We start from the raw sequence: 25,671 nt of genomic DNA, 5'->3' as shown, positions 1-25,671 counted from the left end.
TGTACCAAAATCCTGATCAGGTATTTTCCTCATAACCAGGGACATAGGAAGCTAGCAGGTTCCATTTTAGAACATCTCTCAAGAAATTAGCTGTGAACATTTTTTTACCCTGTGAAATGCCATATCTAATGTAACAGCATGATACCATTGGGGGATGGGATGCTGAAGATGTCCGAATGACAAGCGTCCCACAGCCCACCAGATCATAGTCATGTAGGTACATTTTTAAGGTGGTTACCAACTATGATGTTATGTGAATGATGTTTCATGAGCTTGGTTGCTTTTCTACTAGAAAGAAGGTTAAACTGGAGTTGCGGTTGAGGCATGTTGCATTAGATATCCAAGATTGTCATGGTGAATTTCATGACTTCTTGAAATTATGAAACCCGTTAAAGCCTTGGACCATCCTTTCCTACCCCCGGTCCCTCCCCAAACATGCTGTCATGCAGAAGTCTGGATTAAGATTCACCTTTTCTTTTAACAAATGTGTTCATTGCTATGGTCTAAGGAGCCAGGGACATGTTCTAACAATTAATGTGACTGAAATAGCCTGCCTGCTTATTAATTCTTTAACACATCCAAATGTTTTAAGTTCATAAGAGATGAGCTAACTGTAAATTGTAAAAGCTGAATGGAGAATTTTCGTACCTCATGAACCCATGAGTGGCCTGTTGAAATCAGAGAATGGTTAGGACGTGTGCAATGCTTCCTGTTATCCTGGACCCCAGTGATTCAATTGCACATTACTCCATCTTTGATGTTGATGTGGATCCTTTCTTTTAGTGATAACGATGCCCCATTTCTTTCACTTGTAAACGATACAGAATTAGAGATAGCTGTGCATTCTCTCCTTCCATTTTGGATTGTTACAATAATAGCTAAGATCCCAAATAATTTTGTAATTCTCTTGAGCAAGGTGTATAGTCTGAGACCCCAGGCCCAAAAGCCTTAAATGCTTCATTTTACTATAAGGGGATAACTTTTAAATATATATGAATAATCATATTATTTATCTTTCATTGGTTTAACAACATTTAAATGTAATCAAATATAATTTAATCAAATCTGGAGTTGGTTTTTTTTCCTAGTCCCACTCTTCTTTTACCTGGGCTTGCCTACTTTTTTTCCTGGCAGGTGTAGCCTGTAGTTTGGAAAAAGTTGAACACCCTGATTTGTATGTAATGCTTTTCTCCATCCATCCACCCACCCACCCCTTTTCTTAGCTTCAAATGAGTATAGCACATCAGTGAAACACAACATGGTATTTATCCTGCATTAAAGTACCTGTACTCTGCTGGATAAGCACTGAAGCCTATGTTTCTAATCAAATTATAATACCGTTTTTAAAAAATCAAAGCTTTTTGCAGAATTATGCAGAAGTATATAGAGGAGAGTCATGCTGCTTGTTGCTAATAATATCAGAAGTAATATCCAGTAAATGCTTGTGTGCCTTATCTAAAGAGCTTCTACCTGGCAGTTGCAAATGCCCTGTGTGCTCTATTCATAGTGCAATTTCAGAAGAAATTATTTATTTTCTCAGGTGTGAGGAATTGTGAGATTTCCAGTAATAGAAGAGCAGCTTTCTACAAAGTTAATTAGATAATGAGGAAGAAGATAGTGCGATGCAAGATTCCCAGTTATGTAGACAGTCATGTGTATAGTTTTTAGGTACTATTTAGCCTGATTTAGACAGAATGTTCTCCATATTGAAATTTGTGAAAATTACCTGCCCAGAACTTTAGGAGCTTGATTGTACAAACTGAAATACACTTATAATAGTGATGGTCACACTGCATAGAACTCTTAGTTTCAGGATTCATCTAGAATCTGCAGGGCTGATGTGAAGATTCTGTAATACAAGGGCTTATAGGCTGATACAGTTTTGATATCATATGAGAAGCATGTGGATTGGACTTTGTGAGTTTCATCAGTCAATAGAAGCAAATCCTGACTAGGGACAATGAAGCAAAAAAGATCAGGATCTCAGTGGGTTGCTTTTGAAATACTCTTGGATCTCAGCCCAACTCACCCCATAGGGTTGTTGTGGGGAAAATAGGAGGAGGAAGGAGTACTAGGTATGTTCGCCACCTTGAGTTATGTATAAAAATAATAAAGGCAGGATAGAAAATAAATAAACAAAATAAAAAATAGCTCAAAGTAAAAAGAGTACCTTTTTGTCTTCAGGGATACGTTAATCTCTCAGTGACTCTATTGTGCAGAATTGATTCAATGTGTGGCATAGTACTTAGGGTGCCATTGTGTGGCACAGAGTGCCATAGTGTAGCACTGGGGAAACCCAGGGTCTGTTCCACCCTCAACTACAGAAGCTCAGTGGGTGATTTTTGGCCAGTCACTCTCAACCCAACCTACTTCACAGGGCTGTGGGGAAAATTGGGAGGAGGGTGCAGTAGGTACACCGAGTTCTTGAGCAAAAGGCGGGATATAAATCTAACCAACACATAACTGTGAGCATCTTAATGTAGTCTGGGAGTAACCTGTAAGATTCCAGGTGTTTCTGAACAACAGGAATAACCTGTAGCATTCCAGATGGTCCTTCCCAGCATCCCTAGGAAGGAAAGTCAGTGGTGCAGGATGCTAGGAATTTTACTGCTGAAAACATTCAAGGAGGAAAAATTGTGATGGCATGAAGAAAAATCAATCAAGCAGTTCCTACATGGTGACAGTGACACATGAAAGCAGTCTCCAGCTAGAAGGCACAATATATAATCCAGCCTGTAAACTTATCTAGTAAGTGTCAGTTACTAAACTGGGAATATAAATCTGACCCAAACAGTTAATTGGAAAGCTGATTTTAAGGGGAGGCATCATGGGTGTTACAAAAACTAGAACCTAAAGGAGTTATCAGTTCTGATTTTGTCTGGGAAATTGTGCTGTTTTAATTCCAAGCAGGTTGGTTTATAAAAACAATAACCAGGTGCCATGTAGTAGCAATGGTGTAAAGGTTGTTGAAAAAAAGAACAAAGGCCCGGAAGGGCTAATTACATTGTTAAATCAAACATTTTGACTGCTCTTTTTCAAAATATTTCTTCTCCCAAAACTATTGTTCCTTCCTTTTTCTGAAGTATTTTTCTTTAATTTTGTAATTTTACATCTGCTCCCACCCCTAGATCCAGGCATGCCTGCAAATACTTCTTTCTGATTTCTGATGGTGATTTGTCTTCGAAAGGATCCAACTGCGAAGAATGAGTTCACTCTTCATATGCAAAATACCAATAACTGCTGGCTTAATTTTCATGTGATACTTTGTCATGTATGGTGAAAAGGCTAGGGCACTGTCTGTTCTACTGGGTTTTTGAAAAGAATTCTTAGATGCCGAGATCAGGCAGCATCCAATGTTGCAAACATTCTTTCTAAATTTAGATGCTCTAAATGAAACTACTAGGGAACCGTCACTATGAATTCCTACTTACGGCAATTGTTAAAGCATAGATGCTCCCGTTCTTTTCATCCCTCAAAGCATTTAGTAATATTTTCAATTCTTATTTCTATTTAGATTTGGACACAGGGCTTGGCTTTATGGAGTAACCAAACAGCAGCACTAGTATTCCTTTAAGAGGATGGTGCGGCTCTGATGTACTGTGTTTGCTCAGGTCCCCAAATGCAAAACACAGCTGCTCTCTGTCAACTGTGTAAAAAGTCAAGTGTAGGTAAATTTCATCCTTTCCTGCCTGCTGCATCTGTTTTTGGGGCCGGGGAGGATGCAGCAAGATATATACCTACTGTGTTTGACAGACCATATGTGCATTTTTGTATTCTATTGTTTATATCAAATTACAAAAAGTAAAGGGGGAGTCAGCCCTGGCTACTAAGTGCCTTTGAGGTTTGGATAAGGCCCCTTTCTCCATGAGGGACTACTAGAGTCTCCTCTCCTGAAGCCAGCATGACAAATAGAGTAACTACGCCTTACGCAAGCATTGGACTGCTTTGTTGGCTTTAAATAGCCGCTCCCTGTGTTTTATTTAAGGTTTGTGTTTTGTCATTTAAATACTGAAGTGCTCCTTAATTAAAGGCCTTGTGGCATTCTTCAGGCTGGCAAGCCAATTACTGTCAGTTTGTCCAAGGAGGAATTGAACTGGAAAGTGATTTAATATCACAGTTGCAGTGAAATTGGTGCAACAAAATTGCAATTTTACAAGTAACTCTACTAAGAAGTTATGCTGTAAAAGGGCCATAAAGGACCTATCTTTTACAGATGTCATGAAATATCTGATTCTACTTCACTGTTAGATGAATTGAATGTAAGGCAAGCAGCCAAGAGTTTCAAAAAGAGTTTTTGCCAATGCACTCCAACTGTGTTTCTGTAATTGATACAGTATTGATCTTGCTTTTTGAACAGTCTCCTGGTAAAACAAAGAATTTAAACCTAGCATCCTATCTTCTTTTTAGCTGGTGCATCAGAATTGGATTTCTCTTTAATCTGTTAATTTTTGGAGCCACCCTAGTTCTAAAAGAGCCCATCTCAAATATTAGACACCACTAGATCACCATAGTTCATGCCTGCAGGCCGGGGGTGGTGGTGGTGGTTTTCTCATTGACCAAAGTTCAAACTGCATTTCCCATGACAGAGATGCCACTGTTTAGTGCTGGTGATGACACTTCTTTTATTACACATGTCTCCTACTCTTCCTTTAGAGATTTCATAGAGGGTAATCTGTGGCTTATAACTGCATCCTTTCAGTCTTTTCTCTAGCACAAGGTTGCCTTCGGAATTTGGCCCAGGTTTTTATTCTTGTGTTAGATTTTGATCAGCTGGAATGTCTGAAAAAGAAGAGGGGGAATGATTCTGCTGAATACCTGAAGCGTGTGGTAACACTTGCTTCACCTTGTCTTGGCCTGGGAAATAAGCAGGAATGGGTCAGTTAATATTTGGATGACAGGCCACTATGGCTAGATTACAAAATAAAAAAAAAATCCTTTCAAAAGGCAGCAACAAACTTCTTGCATCCTGTCACCAGAAAAACTAAATGAATGTGAAGTAAGCAGGACTTGTGGTCAGCTTGAAGAAAGTTTTATTTTATTTTATTTTATTTACAAAAATGAGAAGATTCAAATGTCAAAATCAGTGTTCAGGAATTTAAGTGATTAGCTTAATTTATTTTGAAAACAAATATTTGAAAAAAAATTATTTTGAAACTAAGTATTCCAGTTTTGCTGATTTCTATCAGACGTGAAGTGAATCAAGTTTCTCTCAAGGAAAACTGATAGCGCTCATAAGAAATGGGTGGTTTGGACATGGAAAGAAGCGTATGATGCGGCTTGCATATTTGCACCCATTTATTCTTTTGGCACTATTAACTCCCCTCCCCAGTGAATACTGGCCAATCAGTTATAAATAGCAGGAAGCGTTGTAGTGCATTATTTTTTACAGCCTCTCCAAACGTGTTGGACTACAGTTCCAAGCCCAGGCCGGTAGAGCCAGCAGACAAGTAGGGGATATGGAAATTGTAGTCCGACATATATGAAGAAGAGCAAATTGGGGAAAACTAATTTATTGTATAGTATTCTGTGGTTATGTAATACAGGATAAGTCAGCAAATAATAACATAATCTCTGTTGTAGATTTTTTTTCTTCTGAAGAATGCCTCAGTGAGACCCCAAAAGTCCATAAATATTAATTGGAAAAGCACTGATCGTGACCCTAATGGAGGACTTATAAATCCAGGGGTGAATGGATTCTGGTGAACGAGGCCCATATTTAAAGGGGGCTGAGGGCTGCATTTGGCAGAGTGATGGGCAAAATAGGTAGGTTATATCACATATCTGTGTGGGGCTACGACTTAGGGGAGGATGCTTGCTTTTTATAAATTATTATGTCTTTTATAGGGTTTACACAATAGCTTTTGTGTGTCTTCTGTATCAAAATGGAGAGGAAACAATATCGTCAGTTTTCAGTAATATCAGAAGCGATTCCAGGGGATGCAAAAGGGGATGGGTGTGAAGGTAGCAGATTGCTCATTGTATCAAATTCCATATATTCAAGATCACAATTATTTTAATTCTGTGTATTTCTGTCTTTTGGTTTGGGCCAATTTTCAAAAGCCATGACCAGACTGGAATTCCTACAAAAAGGTGCATTGAATGATTGGAAAATAAATGTATAAAAGTTCCCTTTAGTGACACCAGTAATAAGAAAGAGTAATTAAAGTTCTGGCTAATTGTTGTGAATTGAACAATCTTCTAGGATATATGGGCAGAGAAACTGCTAGGAACTTGCATGTCTGCTTGTGCTTGGCCCAACTCAGCAGAATGTTTTAAAAATTCAGTACTCTGATAGGTCGGTCTTCCTGTCTTCTAGTCATCTTAGTGTTCCTACATTGCTTCCTAGAAATATGTTCATCCTGGAACTTGCCTGTGTTTTCTGGCATTCCCTACCTCCCAAGATCAGAAGCAACTTGCTCTAATTTAATGTGGAGCTGAAGATAATCTCACCAATTCTGGCCAGTAAAGGGTTGTCTTCTGTTTGTTTCAATGCTTTAATCTCTGCTGCCCTCCTCTTTGCACAAAGCTTCAAAGAGAGAGGGGGAGGGGGAGAGAGAGAGGTATGAACCTCTGGGCTGCAAGCCAGAGAAATAGCAGCTACCTCTCAGAAAGAATGGCTTTGTGCGAGTGCCTGTGCACCGTCAATTTCTGTTACTCAGTTTGTGTGCCTCCTGTTAACTCCAGTCAGAAACGGGGAGACATTGCTATCTCCATGGCAGATGTGCAGCCTCCTGAGCAGGATTAGCAGTGTACAGAGGAACTGAGACTTGTGGGGGGATGGGATCACCTGCGTAGGGAGGGCCTGTTATCCAAGATACGGTTCTGAATGTATAATTAGATGGATCAATATTTCTCATTTAAGGCAATAAAACTACTTAGTCCAGGTTATGATTTCTTTATGGCTTTCCCCATATGCCCCAGTTTACAGGGCCATTGACTTCAGTGGACCAAGACCAATGGAGTAATAATTCTCTTGAGAAAAGATGCAGTGAGTGGGAAGATGGTGGGTGGCTGGAAAGTACTTGCCACCACCATGACTCTCAAGGCTCAAAAAGGCCCAGAGTGTAATTAGTTTGCAATTGCACTGCAGATGCGTGGGATACTTTCTGTCAATGCTGCTTTTTCCAACATTCCGTTTCAGGAGCTCAAGGTGGCTTGCATGGTGGTGTCCTTTAATTTGTCTCCACAACAAGCCTTTGAGGTAGGTTGGGCTGAGAATTACCTATTGAGTTCTTATGGCTGAGTATCTCCCTTTCAGGCTGGGTGAACCTTGGTTGGCAATAAAAATGGCGCCACAGCTACAGTATATCACTATAAAAATTACATAGGGTCCAGGACTTGGGAAAGCATAGCACCTGTTGCTCTCTGGGTAAATTTATGGGATTCTCCCTTCTTTGAGAGCACCCTAGTACAATGTTGTTTGGAAGGCTGCTGGAAAACATTGTTCTTCAGGACTTGAGTCTTACTCGATTACCAGCCAATTCTTGGATTGGTGGGTCACCAGGGAATACATGCAATACTCACAGAGCCATCTATTCCACATAGAACCTGCTCACCCAGTAGATGCAGGCTAAGGAAACAGGCTGTAGATTCCTTCCCCCTGAGATGTTCAGTGCTGGGAGCCCACAAGCAGGCCTTTTCTTTGCTCTGAATAGCCAGTCCCCCTCCCCCAGGCTTGAATGGCTCTTCCCTGTTGGAAGCCTTCTGGAAGGCCCTGAGAACTGGACTTTCCCAAACAGCCTTTGGAGCAGGTGGTACCGCTGAATTAGAGGCAGCCATGGAGGACAGGGATGGTAGTACAAAACCAGGCAATGCTGTTGGAGGTTTAGAACTGTTCAAAATTTGGGGGAGGAAAACTGCCTAGAGGCATTACAAGGAGGCAGCATATACGTAAGATTGCAGGCAGGGAGGCAAACTATTTGGGCCAAGCTAGCTTGAAAGGAAAAAAAGGATCATAGCACAGGAGAACAGAAACTTTGAAGTTAGTAATTGGACCCTGTGTCATTGTCCCCACCATAGGGAAATTTCACTATTCTACTATTGGGAAGTTCCTCAAACTTCTAATTAAATGGGCCGGTCTCTTGGTGAGTATCAGCTGTGAATCAGTAGTGCTAATCTTCCTTTTAATACTGAAATTTGGAAAATGGCCAACTCAATGGATTGATGAGCTTTAAAACAGTAGATAAACTTTTTGGGCTGGTGGGGGAACGTGTTATGGGTGCTCTTACAAAATTTGGGTAGACACAAAGAGAGATGTTACTAGCCCATACTCAATACCTGCAAATGCACTTTGCCACCCTTGTTTTTTTTATTAGGTAAGTGGGTACTCTTTCAAACAAAGCACTACAGCTGCTAAGCATTTTTATTTATTGGTGACAAAAGCATTATTGGAAATAACAATTATACTAGAAATTAGAATTATATGCCAACTTCCCATTTATTTTGTTTTAAATTGCAACTATTTTTTTTAATGCACCTCCGGTTTGGTAGTCTAGCAGACACCAAGGAATTTATTGTGGGAGCAGATTGGTGTCTATAGATACCAAGTTGTCTGCCTCTAAAGGAGGGTACTTATAGTTTACACAGCTAGCCAAAACTGCAGAAATACCTAGGTTGTTTTCTCAGGAGACCTTTTTGCTACACTAATTTGGAACAAGTGTCCTCAAATTACCTGCTGAAGGGTTAAATCATTTCATGCATCAACGGCCTCTTGATGCCTGCAGCTCTGGAGAGTGTAAATTACGATGGAGAGATGTGTACAGTATTCAGTATTGTCACTTATTTACACATGGCAGGCACAAGCCAGAGAACTGTTGTTGAATTGCAGATCACTAGGACAAATGTGTCATATTTATCTAAGAATCTGAAAGAAACACATGAAACATGAATATGCCTATAGATCAGTGATTATAAGGACCTTAACCAAAAGCAGTTGCAGCAGTCACTTTCCCTTTTGTGGTTGGGACTCATCAAAAGATGGTAAGGAAATGTGGCAGTCTTTTTCCTGACTCAGCTGCTTCTATTGGCTGCTGAAAAAGGACAGTGTGTTTTGAACTTCTAGGGCCAGCACAACCACTTGATCATCTGAATTGCCTCCAATACTTCAGAGAAAACCCCCAAATGGGGCCACACATTTGTTTTCAAGAAGGGATTTCTGGATGATGAACTGCAGAACCACTATTCCTGTATCTGGGAAGATGAAGAAGACAAAGAACATTGCTCTGTAAATGTCAACAAGTTAAGCTTGCTGTTAATTCTCTGGAACTTTATGGCACCAGGCTAGAAACCAGACGTCTGTGAGTTCTAGTCCCGTCTGAGGCATGAAAGCCGGCTGGGTGACCTTGGGCCAGTCACTCTCTCTCAGTCCAACCCACCTCACAGGGTTGTTGTTGTGGGGAAAATAGGAGGAGGAAGGAGTATTAGGTATGTTCGCTGCCTTGAATTATTTATAAAAATAATAAAGGCGGGATAGAAAATAAATAAACGGTAAATTTTGCTAAGCTCTCAAATTTCTGCATTTAAAAAAAAAGCCTCAACACTTCATTTCTCAAACAATATTTATTCAATAAAAGCATTTCCCATATTTCTGGAAAGGTTCATTCGCTGGTCAGCTATGTCAGTCAACAATCTCATTTAAACATAGAAAAACAGAAACTAACCAGCATCATAGTTTCTAAATCAAAAAACATCACATTAAGTTAACTCAGGCTTTTCAATAGACTTTAACCATCTCGTAGCCTAAAGTTGATTTTAGGGTACATGTACTTCCTTCTCCCCAGGAAGCTATAGTGTTATGGAGATTGCAGGTGAGGAAGGAAGGAAGGAAGGCACCCCCTCCTTCCTCGTCTGCAATCTCCATAACACTATAGTTTATGAACAGTAGGACAGGGGACAGAGGTCAAGATCTTGATCACATAATTATCGGTACCTGTGTTCCCAACTAGAGTATTCAGGAAAGATTATAACAACTCAGCTGCAGTAAAATGATAACAGTTTTGTAGTATAGCAATGCAGAAATCAAGGGAAAGCAAATACATGTGCATAGCAAGGGTCAGGAGTTTTGTAGGCAACATCTTATACGACATCCTGTGTCTTTAACTCTCACCTGCTGCTAATCTTATTTTCATATTCTACTGCTGGATCTCTGGGGAGAAACGGCTGAATACAATTTTATTTTCCAAAAATATGTTTCATGTGGAACTTAATGGAGCCTGTTAGAAAGTAGAAGGGCATGACTACAATCATGTCTACAATCATGTCTCAATATGAAGAATACGGCCAGGATCCTGACAGGGCAGAAGCAAAGAAGAAGACCTTTTAAACCAATAATATGGAATTAATGGATAACACCTCTAGATGGAGACCCACAGCAGCTTCCTTGGGAGCAAGACTGGGGTCAGGAGGACAGATTCATGCCCAAGAAATCTTTTATATCAGACTTCCTTTTCTCCTTTCCTTTTTCTTTTCTTTCTTTTCTTCCTTTCCTCCCTTTCTACAACTGTGATATGAGAACCATTTTATGGACGTTTAGAGAAGCCGTGAGAGAAATTTCAAATTTATCTCCACTTAAAGTCAAACCTGAAAGAAGATGACTTGACGCATTCCGTGGCTCCTGGGATGTCCTCCAGCAGCTTAACCCAATGAACCAACTTGGCTGGTTCAAGTTTCTATACAACACCACTAATATAACTTAGTGTCTTGCTGGAAGAGCAATGGATGGGAATTATGCTTAGAATTGCATTCAATGATCACTGCTTGTGCACTTTCCTGGACACAGAGATGTGCTCTGGGGAACGTCGGCCAAACTGAATAGACAATTTCAGTATAGAACTGTCTGCTTCACTGGTGGACATTACCTGCAGCAGGTGTGCTGATTGGAATCAGCAGGGTGAAGTCAGATGCAGAAGAAGAGCACCGGGGAGGGATGTGGTCTTTTGTAACCAGACTCACTTTACCAGCTCTTAAATGTATTCTAAAAATAATTTGTCATTTCTAATGAACAATATGCTACTCATAGGGCAACACCTCCCTTAAACTATCATTTCCACTTCTCCCCTCCCCTGCAGACACCCCTGACAAGGGGTAGTTAATGTTTTTCGGGGGGCACTGCAATGAAAACAATGGTGCAAAGGGGGCAAAATCATGTCACACACATCATTGGAGCCATGATCTTCCTTTAGGGGGATTGGTCATTTGAGCTTCTTTTTTAAACTGAGTTAAGCTCAAGGCTATGCAAATGCCTATGTGACCCACCCAATGCATTTGTTTGCAATCCTTGAAAAAGTCTAGATCAGTGTGGATTCCTCAGCCAGCATGGGTGAGCATGTTGGCTGAGGAATTCTGAGAGTTGAAGCCCACACATCTTAAAGTTGCCAAGTTTGAAAAACACTGGTTTGAATAATCTTTGCCAAAAATGCCAACATTGCTTTTTGGAATGCACATCTCTTTGCCCCAATATCAGAGCCACCCACACAGTAAACATAAAACATAATTTCTGCATATCTGATTTCTCAATCTATCGTACTACGATATGGCCAGGAACTGTACTAAACTGCCTGTTCCCTGTACATGTATCCAACCATCAATTTGCTCTGATGAGATGCCAGGTAGGGATCATCTATTCGCATTTAACAGTATTGTTTCCCCATTAAATTAGGGTGTTTAATCGTAAATCACAAGTACAAAACCTGGGAGGTTAAATAGAAATAAGTATTATAGAAAAAGCTTAATGAGCTATAGTCCTAAATTTGCCCTACCCACTGCTCCCCACTCCCATTATACTATCACACTTCTTCAAAGCCCCAGTATAACTCTCCTGCTTCCCAGACTTACCTCAGCCATTTTACCATTAAGCTGATTGTTGTTTCCTCCTAATTGTCCCTAACTGGTCAACTATTTATAAACTTCAAGCAGAAACAACTTCAATAAAAATGCCACTTCATTTCAGAAGCGACAGACCATTCACTGTCCCCACTTTTTAACTAAGATTAATTGTGAATTAAAATAAAGTGCATACAACAGATCATACACCTGCAATATGGATGTGAGCTGGAAAATCAAAGTTTGGGATAACATAAAAGTGTCAAAATTTCTTTCCTCTTTTGGAGGCTGCTGCCCCCCCCAACCCACCCCCTGGGACAGAAACATGTGCTGGGGAATGTTGCCAAAACTGAATAGGCAATTTCAGGACACTGAATGTCCTACTTGACAGGTGGACATTGCTTGCAGTGGCAAAAAGAGAGATTGTGCTTGTGGTCTTTTGTAAACAGACCTGCTTTATCAGTTCTTTGTTCTAGAAGACAAAAGAGAAATCAGAATGATCCGTCTGTAAAGGACTGCTGAGCAACAAATGAAAACAGCAGATGGGGACTTTGGCCAGCCAGAATCCCATCCAGGATAATTGAATATAGATGCTTATCACCACTTTTCTCTATCTTGGTGGCTGCCAAGTGGCTTGGACCTCAGTTCCCATCATTCCCAGCTACTGCAATGGGTTATGATATGGGTAGGGTCCAAAATGTTGGAGGGCACTAGCTGGGGAAAACTGACTTAGAAATTCAGTCACCCACCCGCCCAAAACAAAACCAGTTACTTGCCAAATGCTGACAGAATGAAAGAGTCATCCAGGACCAGGTTTTATTGCTCTGATCCTGTCTTTAGCAGCTGAATACCTTTGGGAGCCTGTGTGGTCTAAGGAATAGAGGGGAGATTTTTGGTCTGGGTGGACAACATCTCTCCATTTACTAGGTGACCTCCTTTCTTTTTTGTGGTTTCTGAGTAATTACAATTTTGGCTTTGTGCCTATGCAGAAGAGACTCCAGGAATATGTTGGAGTTCTTGCCAGGGAATCGTAATTGGGCCCTCCCCCAGACATTGGAGTAATAACACCCCAACTGTTCCCTTCCAAGTGTCATGATCAGTGTTTCTCAACCTTGGCAACTTGAAGATGGGTGGACTTCAACTCCCAGAATTCCCCAGCCAGCCATTCCCCATGCTGGCTGGGGAATTCTGGGAGCTGAAGTCTACCCATCTTCAAGTTGCCAAGGTTGAGAAACACTGATCATGATAGCTTATGGAACATGATCCATGCAGTCTTATTTTCTCTTTTTAAAACATGAAGGATTTTTCCCTAGTATTTTACCTTTTCCTCTCTTACCCTGTTCACCCTGTGCCAATCTTCCCTAAGAGAATTCTGGTACTCCATAACTCCCAGTTAGCATGGCTACAAGCAATTAGTGGAGTTACAGTCCTGAAATCCCAACCGCAACAGCTGTAAAGTTTTAACACTGGGAAAAGGGGTAAGGGATAGGGTGTCAATGTGATGATGAATTACATGCTGAAAATTCTGAATTTACCAAGCCCAAGACATTACAAGAAGCTCATTTTGCTACAGTAGACAGGGCCACCCGGGACTCATAATCATGACATGATGACATGTGTTTGTTCTCTCTTACGAATTGGTTCTCTATCAACATCAAGAAAAGAGTGGGCGATGTTATTCCACATGGCCAAAGTTTAATGCTATATGATAGACTTAACTCTTTTTTCTTCATATCTAAAAGACGTCCTTTTCTTTGTTTCTACTTATCATTTTTTCCATATTTTCTTTTTTTTACTTGTATCTCTTGAAGCAAATAAAAATTATTTAAAACTGAAGGGCATTTAGTCAGCCTTTGTTAGTTGTGTTTTCAAGTAAAGTTTATTTCTCCAGATCTATCATTTAATCACTTTTTAAAATACCATTATAAAAGGAGAAACATTTCAACAACGTATTAACATTGAGGCTAATGCAGGCTCAGCTGCCTAGCAGAAGGCTCAGTGATTAAAGTACTTTCAGTGCCCTCTCAGCATTTTGACTGGATCCATCTCCTTGTCAGGGCCCAGTCTTTGACCAGGCTGGATTTCAGGAACAATCCCTATGACACCTTCCTTATTAAATTACCTTTTTTCAATCCATTCAATCCTGTCCAATTCTCAGAGACTGCCTGGACAAGTCCCTGCAGTTTTCCTGGCAAGGTTTTTCAGAAGTGGTTTGCCATTGCCTGCTCCCTGGGGCTAAAAGAGAGTGACTGGCCCAAGGTCACCCAGCTGGTTTTATGCCTAAGATGGAACTAGAACTCACAGTCTCCCAGTTTCTAGCCTGATGCCTTAACCACTGCACCAGACTGGCTCTATTAAATTACTTAATCTCTTAAATAATTACATTTAGAGGCCATCCAACTCCTCACAACTCTGGGCAGCTTACACTTTTTTAAAAAACCATAAAATAGTGAAAAAGAATCACAGACATCCATGTCCCAAAGAAGCAACTGAAGAGGCTTACCACCCATCCTACCCCAAGGCTTGAGAGAACAGCCAGATTTTCAAGGACTTGTAATATTGCCAGGATGGAAGCCACATAGATCTCTAGGGGATGTTATTCCAGAAGGCAGGTGCCACAACAGAGAAACTTACTTTGCTACAATGCACAGGGTCACCCTGGACTCATAATCATGGCCTGATGAAATACATTTATTCTTTTACAAATTGGCACCTTTGCAATATAATACGGAAACAGCCCAAATTAGTACATGTCAGAAATAACACTGACGTTTTTCCAGTTCAAAATGTCACAGGGACAGCTAAACCATAATTCAAGAGAATGAGGAGAACAAATGGGGCCTTCAAAGCAAAGGCCAGGACCCCTTTGCAATTTTTTTCCCAGAGGGCCAAAAGACCCTTTCTCTTGTACTTGTCAGTGCAATTGCTTTGGCAGCAAAGTGAGAAGGGTCTGTGTTGCTGATTTTAAAGTTAGGCAGGCTGGAATGGGAACAAAGAGGTTTCCAAACTGCGTAAGCTAAAGGTTTTTAAAGGTTCAAACCAACAGCTTGCATACTGTCTGTGCTACAAGAACCAACTGTCTGGTTCCCATCAAGCTGCAGGCAGTGACATTCTGTGCTAATTGAAGACTCTGAACTACCTTTAAAGGCAACCCTATGTAACACACCTTAGAGTGGTCTGGTCTGGAGATTATTCTAAATGAGAGTAGATCAAACTTTGCTGGATAGGTTACAATTATGAGCTGGTGAAAAGTATTATTGTTCATCTACACTATGAATCAGTACTGAGTCCTGCTATGATTAAATCCAGGAACACTGTGTACTTGGTCTTTCAGGTCTTCCCTCATCTAAGATCAGATGTAATACACCATCTAAATTAGTCAGCTAATTTTCTCCAAAATACCTCCATCTTTTTTCAAGTAAATCTCAGGTTCTTCACCATAACCATCTAAAACTATTTCTAGACAATTCTACATTCTCCCCCAGTTCAGGAAATTATCTACATACTAATGTTTCTTTTTAAACCTTTCCCAGTGGTTTCACACAGATGTTACAGATGTTAGAAGTTTGCAGAGCAAGGTTGCACTACAGTGGTCATGAGGTGGAAGAGAAATCTTGGATGGTTACTTCCATTGCTCATCTTGGAAGGACCAGAACCATTACAACACTTTGACTATCTATTTGGCCCCAGTCAGATAGATGATACCAAAAAAAAAAAAAGACTGATGGTACTTAATAGTTGTAAGGTCCAGGAGCACTAATACAGCACTGCCCTCTCCCCAATCTTAGATAATAAGCCAGCTACTGGGGCAATCAGTGTTTTTTTTTTTTTATACCTGAAAACTAATCGGAATGGTTCCAAATAAAAATAATCAGTGCAACCTGTAATTGAGAAGCTTTTTGCACCTGTCTGTGGGATTTGTTCACACAACTACCCAGAGAATAAAACAACAAAAGATCCTTTTTCTTATTTAGGTACTAAGAGCAGCTGAGCCAGATGATTCAGATTCGGCAGAGCATTTCTCTGCAGGAGTATGTCCCTTGACAGGTACCCAGTCAACAAAATATTGGATCTTGCAGGCCCATGCTTGTACTGCATAAAATTCAATATATTGGAGCATTACATGAAGTATTTTTTTTTAAAGATCCAGATCAGTGTTTCTCAACCTCAGCCACTTTAAGATGCGTAAGCTTCAGCTTCCAGAATTCCCCAGCCAGCATGCAGGCTGGGGACTTCTGGAAGTTGAAGTCCACACATCTTAAAATGGCTGAGGTTGAGAATGAAGCCAATTTAGTGGCCTGCTAGGACCAACTGAATTGGAGCAGAGCTTATAACACAGTGGAGAAGCCACACAGAAAAAGAATATTATCTAAAAATAGCTTCAATGAGCATTCCAGAGAAATACAGGTTATGGATCTTACACACTCAGCCCTCCCAAGCATAAAGAATCACACACTTAGACAGATTAGGTTAAGATAAGTAAAAGGATTTCTTACTGATTTTATTGTTGCTTCTGTTACATCCATCTTGGTGGAAAATATGAAGTTCCTTTGTTCTTCTTTTCTTTCTAAATACTTAGTTTCACCCTAAACCCTCAGCCCTCTTTGCTGCCAAGGGCTGTGTGAAAGAAAGGGGCAGAATCCTTCATCAAGGCCCGAGCACATGGCCCTGATGAATGGAGAGCAGAGCAGCATGCTTGCTTCTCCCTGGGTGGAAGAAGGAAGGGAGAGAGAGGAAGTGGGAGTGGCAACAAACAGCTTCCTCAGAGTTGCAATTGTGGGACAACTCAATTTACATGCTAATTCACATGCTAATGAGGCATGCTGCATTTGCCAGGACTTCCAACAGAGAAACACTGATCTGGGTCATCTCAGAGGGAGGGAGACTATTCCCATTTCCAACCATTTTAAACATTTTGGTTCCAAAGACTCTGTTTCTAAGGTCAGGAATGAAAGGGCAGAGATGATAAATGGTCTTTGGCCTTCTTTTCTATTCACCCCAAACCTTTATCAAAACTTTACTACCCATTCAAGCTTTCTCTTGACTTTGTTGTAAGTATGCCTGCTTGACCCAAATCACAGCTCTTTTCCAATCAAAATGGAACCTGCTTAATCAAACAGGCTGAAACCCACTTTGACATGTCTCTCACATGTATTTATTTCTGTGGAGCAGCATAGCTCAACCTTAGCAACTTTAAGATATATGGACTTCAATTCCCAGAATTCCTCAGGCAGCATGCTGGCTGAGGAATTCTGGGAATTGAAGTCCACATATCTTAAAGTTGCCAAGATTGAGAAACACTGCTGTAGAGAGTCAGAGATATGGCCTTGAGGGAAATATCCAAAAGCCATTACAAAAACAAAAAGGACAGAAGCATTTCTTGACCCCTGGGAAAAGAGACAGTATTATCTCTTTTCGTTATTTAGTTATAAATACTGGCTGGTTTTCTCCTTGATTTTTTTAAAATAAGAATTTCATTACATTTCAAGCAAAGGATTGTCTCCTTGAGTTCTGTTGCTACATTTGTACAGCTAGAACCAGATAGTTACATATTTATTTAGAACATTATACCTCAACTGTGCAAATGTCTTCAAGAAGGTATTAATCTGGAAGTTGTAATCATGAGAATAAGTAATTACTTATTTCAAATTGTAAAGTTAGCAGCAGCTTCTAAGATTTTTGTATGGAGGGATGATCGACTGACTCTGCTTTGATTTTTTTGTGTGAGCTATGCACTGCAAGAGCTGTTTGGCTGCATACCAGAAAGCAGGAGAGGACAGGAGAATGAATTTCTCTTCAGGATACTGCAGTGCCTTTTCAGAACTGCTGAATTAGCACTTAGCAGTATTCATGTTTCAAATGCAAGAGCTTGCATCTTGCTGACATATTTTTAATGCTCAGTAATCACAAAGGAAAGCTAGATGAAATGGCAGATGGGTCAAAACCACCATTTGTTGATATAAACCAATACAAAATTTAATGATCATGTCTTTGTTTCGTGTATGTGTATGAATTTCCAAGTAACTATGATGAAAAATGAGCAAAACACTTGGAGAAGCACAGTTGGAGCAAGACTCATTTCTTGTTTCAGAGTATTTTTCCTTGAATTATTCAGTCAATTTCAAACAATTTTGGTCAAATCACAGTTGTACCTCCAGCTAAATTCTGAAAGTAATTGTGTTGTTATTCACATTCTCCCAAATTCAAAATGGCAGCTCACTGGGGAGAGGAAAAACAACCAATTTCTTGTATCTATTGAGACAAGTAATTTGTGTTGCTCAGTCAAGCTAACCTTCAGTGGTCCCTCTTATTCTAAAGCTGACTTCCTACATCTGTCCTCAGATCCACTCCATGGAAGGCTTCAGCTGTGCCGTTCTTGCTTGCACCAGGGGAGAAGACTGATGTCAGCCCCAGGGTACTTTGGAAATTTCCCCAGCTGTGCTGCCTCTTGGATCTTGAAATTAATCATCTTGACAGAAAGGAATGACAAAGGCTCTGTGGATTCTTTCCTTTCCTGAGAGTTCCCAGCGCTCTCCTAAAGTTCCTGCAAAGGATTCTAGGTTTCCATTTTGGGTAAAAATTTATTTCTTGTCATTCTGAAGCAGGAGAACTATGAGGATAATAAAGTTTCTAGGAGACAAAGCACCAGTGGGAAAACTGGAGATAGCGACAGTGTGTGATCCTGAGCAAGGAGTACACCCAGTGCCTCAAGGAGAAGTAAAGATTCCTTAGACTTGCCTTTTCTCTGGGTGCTCTCCACACATCAAGAAGCTACAATTTACAGGATGATTAAGAATGATGGATAATAATATAGCAATCGTCCCAAGCAATCATCTAGATAGGAAGAAGATATTTTTTCTGCTGGATTTGGCTTCAGTGAAATTTACATTGTGAAATGTAAATAACCCCCAGTTGTAATTTCCAATGATCATGTGTAAATTTGTGTTCTATGGCCTCTTGCCTCAGTTTTTAAAGTGCTAGCATGACATTGTGAAACACTACTCTTTGCTTAGGTCAAGGATGGTCAGCTTTTGGTTTCCAGAGGCCACACATATAAAAACATTGTTTGGGAAGAATTAAAGCCATAGTGAGTTGGATAATGGTGCAAATTCAGCAAGCCAAGATATCCTGTTTTCTGGGTTTTTCCTTAATTTCATTAAAATGAATTAAGGCTGCTTTAGGATTCACAGCACAGTTTGGGGGTAATTCTTGCCTTACGATGTGTCATGCTCCCAGATCAAATGTTCCCAGAACATCTGATCAGACTCGCACGTATGAATTAAGTCAACACGTGTCAAGACTTGTGAGTCAGTAGAAGTGGGAGGGGCATGCCAGAAGTGTGAAAGCATCTTGTTTGGGCTATCTCTGGCATCCAAGGTCAAGCTACCGAGCCATTGGAGACATCTGCACAGAACTGAACGGACTGGCACAAGAAAGGGGGGCTGCATACCGAAGAAGGGGGAGGAGGTTGAGTTAATTGGGCTGTTTAACTGAGAGAAAGCAGAGGAACTTCTATCTGCAACTTTTTCACTGTACTGCACACTACACTCCATTAAAGAGATTTCTACTTAACCACGTATGAATTGAATTTAATGGCAAGCTGAGTAGGGCAGTCCTCACACAATGGTGGAAACCATTTTGATTTGTAGGGGCCACAAAGAAGAGCTTTTGGCCTTAATTCGCCCACCTTGGCTTGGGAAAATCAAAATTACTGTATAGGTGCTTCAGCATGTTTTCTTCTCACTTATAGAACATGAACGACTTTCTCTTCTTGGTCCTTAAATTATGCTGAAATGATGAACAAGTCAACAGTTAAAACTGTAGGTCACTAGTATGTCAGAGTTTATGGGCTAATACTCTTTTTCTTCTGTTTGCCTGCTACCCCACGTGCTTGCCATTAGCTCTCTGGAGTATGAGAGCTGTCCTTTTCTGTGCCCCACCCTACTACGAAGCTTCCCCCTCCACACTGCAGTTTCTTCCATGGCATGGGCAAACACTCTTTGGCCTATAATGTAGAAGAGACACACAGATGAAGCATGGCGGTCCATGGGCGGGGGCAAATGATAACATGTGTGATGACATATCTCACAAGTGCTCCAACTTATGAATTGTGCCAGATCTCATGACACAAGTATATAAGCACAGCATTATTATGATCATTTTGATGCCATCACTGTCATGGTAGCCAGAGTTATGAAATCAAAAGAGAAAACATACACAGCTAGGTATAAGCAAATCTATCCGTTTCATTTCCTCTCAGTTACCTCTTATTGTGAATCTGACAATTTCAGTTTGTTTCAGTTCCTTATTTTTATAAATGTTTGTTGAATTTGAGATTTTTTTTAAGTCTGCACAAACTCTACTCCAAACATATGCTCTTTTTTTTTTCCTAACACAGTTTTTGCATTTTCTTTGATTTTATTGCATATCTTTTTCTTCAAATTGTATCTTTTAGTATGTTTTGGCTATTGGGCAGTTTAAACATTTTAATAAATAAAATAAATAAGTAGAAGTGCAGCCTACTACAATGAAAATTCATGACATTTTAGACAAGACTTGGTAAGGCCTACATATGGCCTCTTGACATGTGTCTTGTGAATGGAAGAATTGACAGTTAAATAAGCAAATGGGCATTTAGTTTGCTAGGAAATAAAGTTGGTGCCTCATCTTCATGAGCCCAGGTATGCAACATGTCAGCTAGGCAGCTGGTTATACTTCAAAATTTTCTGCAAAAAATTATACTGATGGATCAGGCTCAAATAGGAAAGAGTTAAATTGTTGTATTTTAAAAACAAATCACCTCTAACAGTTCTATATGTGAAATCTGATGCAAGAACTCTACTGATGGGTAACTGTATGAAGAGAAATTGCCATCTTATGTGGAAATGTGTAAAATCAAAAAGAACCTAGATATTTTATCTAGCCATAAAATACTAACAAGAAAGTAATTACTGAGCTATCAGGGAAATACTAACATTATAATATAGGTTTTAAAAAATTAAGGGAAAGGATTTTTCTCTTGATTCTTACATCTGATTCTGCTTAATGGAATCTCTTCCCTTTGCAAATAAGGAGAGCAGGTCAAATATAAAGCTTAAAGCTGAAAAAAAAGCAATTTATTTATACAGTCCCAAGTTTGGAAGAAACCTCAACTAGCGCAACCTTCAGCAAAGCAAGAAGTCTATTGTGACAGAAACTCTGACAGAAAGGCAGCCAGCCTCTGCTGAAAAATCTCTTACAAATGTCACCTTCCATCAGGAAGATCTTCATAATATTTAGCCTACTGATTTGTATCTTACCCTGCAGAACAATAATTATTCTCTCATCTATCTCCCAGGCTTCCAAACACTTGAAAGTAGTTATCACTTCTTGATCATATTTTCTCTAGGATAAACATACACACCTCTTTCAAATGTTCCTCCAAAGCTTTGATCTCTAAGCCATCATCATTGTTGTTGCCCTCTTGTAGACATGTTCTTCATCAACCATGACATATTTGGAGTATTCTGAATCTGTGAGCCATGTTACCTCAGTTTAAACCAAGTGAATAGAATACTTCCTCATCCCTCAAATCTCAGTGTTCTTAAAGGAAGTGTATTTACTCGGATCTTGCATTTTGATGGTTCATATCAGTAAGGCTTCAGCAAGAATATTTCTGGGGGACTGCATCCCATATCTTTTTAGGTATCAGTAAATTGCCTGCCCCGAGCCTTAAGGCAGTATACACTATAAGTCTACATAGATGAACAAAATGCCATACAGTGAGGATTCACTAACCTTCATCCTGTTGGGAGCCCAATTCATTCTTAGATTAATTATGTGCTTCCTTATTGCATGACTCAGGGTGGTCTTGCTTCATGCTGCACATTTTTGTTCCTTCTGGTGCATATTCATTCCTTATCACTTGACTTTCTCCAACTGAAGTCTTGGATTCCTCCCCATGTGCAAGGCAGGCTGTGCCATTCCTGTCTCTCCCAAGAGCTACCTGTTTCTTGAGGCTTCCAATTTGGATTTCTCCTGTTTGTCTCATTATTGGCAATTCCTGGATTCCACTACCCATTTCCATCACACTTGGGAGCTTAACGTTGTCGGCACAATCCTCCTCAGGGTGCCTTTCAGAATATGTGTTTTTATCTAAGCAGTTTTCAAGGATTCCTTGAATCACATCCCTAGAAGCCTTCATTCTGGATATTTCCTGGCAGCTATTCTTATAGTTAGACTTGGGAGACAAATCAGGCCTGGACATTGCCATATGGAGTTTGAGATTTACCTCAGTCTCATCTCTATTGACATCCTGGATAAGGCTCCTTCTGGTTTTTTCATTTGGGCCTTGGGCTTCCCTTGAAGATGGGTCCATTTCGCCTCTTTTGGCCTGTGGCATGGAAATGCTAGATTCTTTTAGCTTTATATAATTATCTAACTTGGTTAGGCAATGATGCTCCTTCTCTGCTTCACCGACCAGAATTTGATTCTTTTCTTCTTCCACTTTAATTGATCGCTAAAATGACAGGACAAAAAATAAACAACTTGAATTAAGTCTTATTGTGTTGTTCATTTAAAGAAGCAAGTAACCCACCCAAAGCTATTGGTGTCAGCTGTAATGATCTATCAGAAGTGAAGAAGTTCACTTTTATTACTCATATGAAAAACTCAAATACAGCAGCCAAATTTCATTGTATCAAAGTGTAGGTGATGATCAAAGTCATACTGAAATTCTTTATTCTCTAACACAGTGTGCTAAATAATTTATTTAGGACATTTATTTATTTAGATTTTTTAAATATATTTAGAAACAAACAAACAAATAAATATAGCTGCCTATCTTAAGTACATAATAGGATAGTGAACAGTACCTACAAGAACAATAGTGATTGTACATCCATTGCAACTTACCTCAAAGTGCATATGCAGAATTAACTAACATGGGTTAATCATGTCTTCACATCAGCTGCAACTACTGGCACCATTCCACAGTACTGTGGCAGAGTAAAGACACTGGTGTTCTATGACCTCACCAGTTAAAACAGATGTGGCCATGTTATTTGGAAAGGATGATGATATTATTTGTGCTACATCAGGTATCTGCCACTTTTTCTGTTCCACTGGGGCAGGTAGCTGCAGCAGCTCATTTCCCTAGCTTGCCACCATCTCCCCAACTTCAAAGATGGCTGCTGACATGGCAGACAGACCTGGCAATAGTTTTTTTTTTAATCTGTTCAATTGTGTCTGATTCTCGGAGACTGCCTGGACACGTCCCTGCAGTTTTATTGGCAAGAATTTTGGAAGTGGTTTGCCATTGTCTTCTTCCTAGGGCTGAGAGAAAGTGACTGGCCCAAGGTTACCCAGCTGGCTTCATGTCTAAGGTGGGACTAGAACTCTCAGTCTCCCAGTTTCTAGCCCAGTGCCTTAACCACTATACAGACTGGCTCTCCTGGCAATAGATACCCATGCTTTAGTGACATCCCTACTTGATTGCTGCACTGTACTGTACATGGAGCTATCCTTGAGAGGAGTTAATTTTTTGCAAAAGATGACAGCTAGGCTGCTAACTGAAGTATGAATTCATAAGCATATTACATACACTTTGAAGACCCATCTAAACTGCTTTCCAATAAGCAGTTTGGAACCTAACTGCCTAAGAGATTGCCTATCTTGACACATTAAAGTCCATATGTTAAGATCAGCAGAAATCTTAAAGATGCCTCAGTTTCTGAGATCTGTCTTTCAGGCTTAGAGAGCGAGATGCTTCTACTGTATTGCTCTCAAACTGTGAAGTTCCCTAGGCACTTTCCACTTTTACCAGGGCTTTTCAGGTTGATATAATATATATGTTTTTATCCATTTTTAATTATTTATAATATATGTTTTTATCCATTTTTACTTACTAACATTTTCTTATTACCTGCCTTGTGTGCCCTTTGGTTAGAAAAGCAGATGTAAACTGAATTAATAACAACAGCAGCAGAAACAACCATCTTGCAATTCCTTTTTTAAATAGTAATTTTATTAAAAATTACACTTACAATGATAAAAAACTAATGCAAACTAAAAAAAAGAAAAGAATAAAAAGAAAAAATAGAAAGTGCAGGAAAAAAAGAAAAAAGAAAACAATAGAAAACAAAAAAGTAAGAATATAGTAAAGAAAAAGAAAATATATATATAAAGAAATGACTTCCCCTTTCATCACAACAAGTATAAACAATTCTTCTGGGGAAGAAATGGTGAACTGAAGACGGATCTGCTAAAATTGGAGCCAAAGACTGCGGCAGATTGAAGAGCTGGCAAGTAGATCGGCTCTTCATAATTCCTCTCTGGACAAGGAGAGGACTTGAGATAGCCCACAAGTGCTCCAGATAGTTAATCCTCATGGGGAGACCGCAAGACAGTTCAGAGCTCTGGGAGATGAGGGAATAGCCATCTTGCTCAAACCACGGTTGGCGCCTTCAAAAGGACACTGGGTTCACATACTTCCTTTTCTAATCACTTTCGGAAATTGTTAACTGTTTTTCAGCTATTAGGAACCTTTGGATCAACACATCTGAAAACACCAGGTGAGTTTCCTTCAATCCTTAGTGAGAGAAGTTTTAAATACAAGTTTAAGGACTTAAAAAACATATATTGGGGGGGAGGGTATAAACAGCAAAAGGGTGATTAGAACTTTGATTGAGTTGCAAATGGACTAAGGGTCCAGATGGATTTGAAATAAGATTTTAAAATTAATTATAAGAATCCTTCCCATGGGAAAATGCTTTTGTTTTGAATTCTTTTGAAAAACATGATAAAATGGGACTTTGAAGGTTGGACGCTAGAGGAAACTAGATGGAACTAAAGATTACAATTAAGAAGAACACTTAAATTTGATTTACTAATACAGAATGGAACAAAATATTTTAACATTGGACATAATGAAGGCTATTTTATGCTCCTATAAATTAAGATCTTTTTAACACCTCTGTCTTGGAGTATACTTTTATGCAAGAATATTGTTTTATTGTATTTTAATGATTATTTATTCTTGTTTATATTGTAAACTGCCCAGAGTTGCTCCTTGAGTGAGATGGGTGGTGACTAAATTTGAAATATAAAGTATAAATATTTTTGAACAATGGATCCGGAAGTTAAAGAGTGTCTGTCTCTATAGATAGACTGTGTTTAAAAGACTTTATAGAAGAGGAACAGGTTTTACCAGACAAGACTGAGACTGATCTGAAAGTAGATTCAAAAATAAAAAGAAATCAAGTTCTAGGACATTATTTGAAGGAACACAAGATCAAGACTGTTAAAAGTAAAAGGAAGGAATATAAAGTTGGTTTATTTCATCAGGGTTAAAACAGATATGTTGTTATCTCTGGTAAGCCTTAATGGATTTTTGCTGATCAGGACTGAAATGACGAGGTTTTTAGAATTTGTTTATAGATATGAGATATGGGAAAAGGAGATCATTTGTTGTATTTTAAGAGAAGGTGATAAATTACCATCTTGCAATTCACGTCAGGCCTTAATTACATGCTATCAAAGAAATAAGGTCTTCTTTTACCTATTATTGGATCTTAGTGGTGTCCACAAGGAAATAAAAAAAGTCAAGTTGGTGGTTGTGGCAGTGCAATCAAGCCCCCACCACTTCTGTACATGTGAGCAACACTGACCCACATACAAAAGGAATGGGACGATTGCACTGCCACAACGACCATCTTGACTTTTTGATTCCATCCTTTGGACCCCATAGTACTTTAGTAGTATTTACATCCAAAACCATGAATATGGGTTCATATACTGTTTCCATACCAGTCCTGACATTCCCCAATGTTCTGTTTTTGTTTGTTCATTCCTCTGTTCATTTATTCCACTTAT

General features: G+C 39.6%; 1 protein-coding gene across 1 annotated transcript in view; it reads right to left on the bottom strand.

Annotated features, from left to right (window-relative positions):
• Positions 1 to 21,546: 21,546 nt before the first annotated feature.
• CCDC9B (coiled-coil domain containing 9B) overlaps positions 21,547 to 25,671 on the bottom strand; it is a 51,087-nt gene continuing 46,962 nt past the window's right edge. The window contains exon 12 of the mRNA XM_063288763.1: positions 21,547 to 22,318. Coding sequence (XP_063144833.1) covers positions 21,632 to 22,318 — 687 coding nt within the window. The 3' untranslated portion in view covers positions 21,547 to 21,631. The remainder of the gene's footprint in view (positions 22,319 to 25,671) is intronic.

Source organism: Candoia aspera, chromosome 1 (assembly GCF_035149785.1).
Source record: "Candoia aspera isolate rCanAsp1 chromosome 1, rCanAsp1.hap2, whole genome shotgun sequence".
In the NCBI taxonomy this organism is placed as follows: Eukaryota; Metazoa; Chordata; class Lepidosauria; order Squamata; family Boidae; genus Candoia; species Candoia aspera.
Note: the sequence above shows the minus strand (reverse complement) of the source record. Positions and strands in the feature narration are given on the sequence as shown.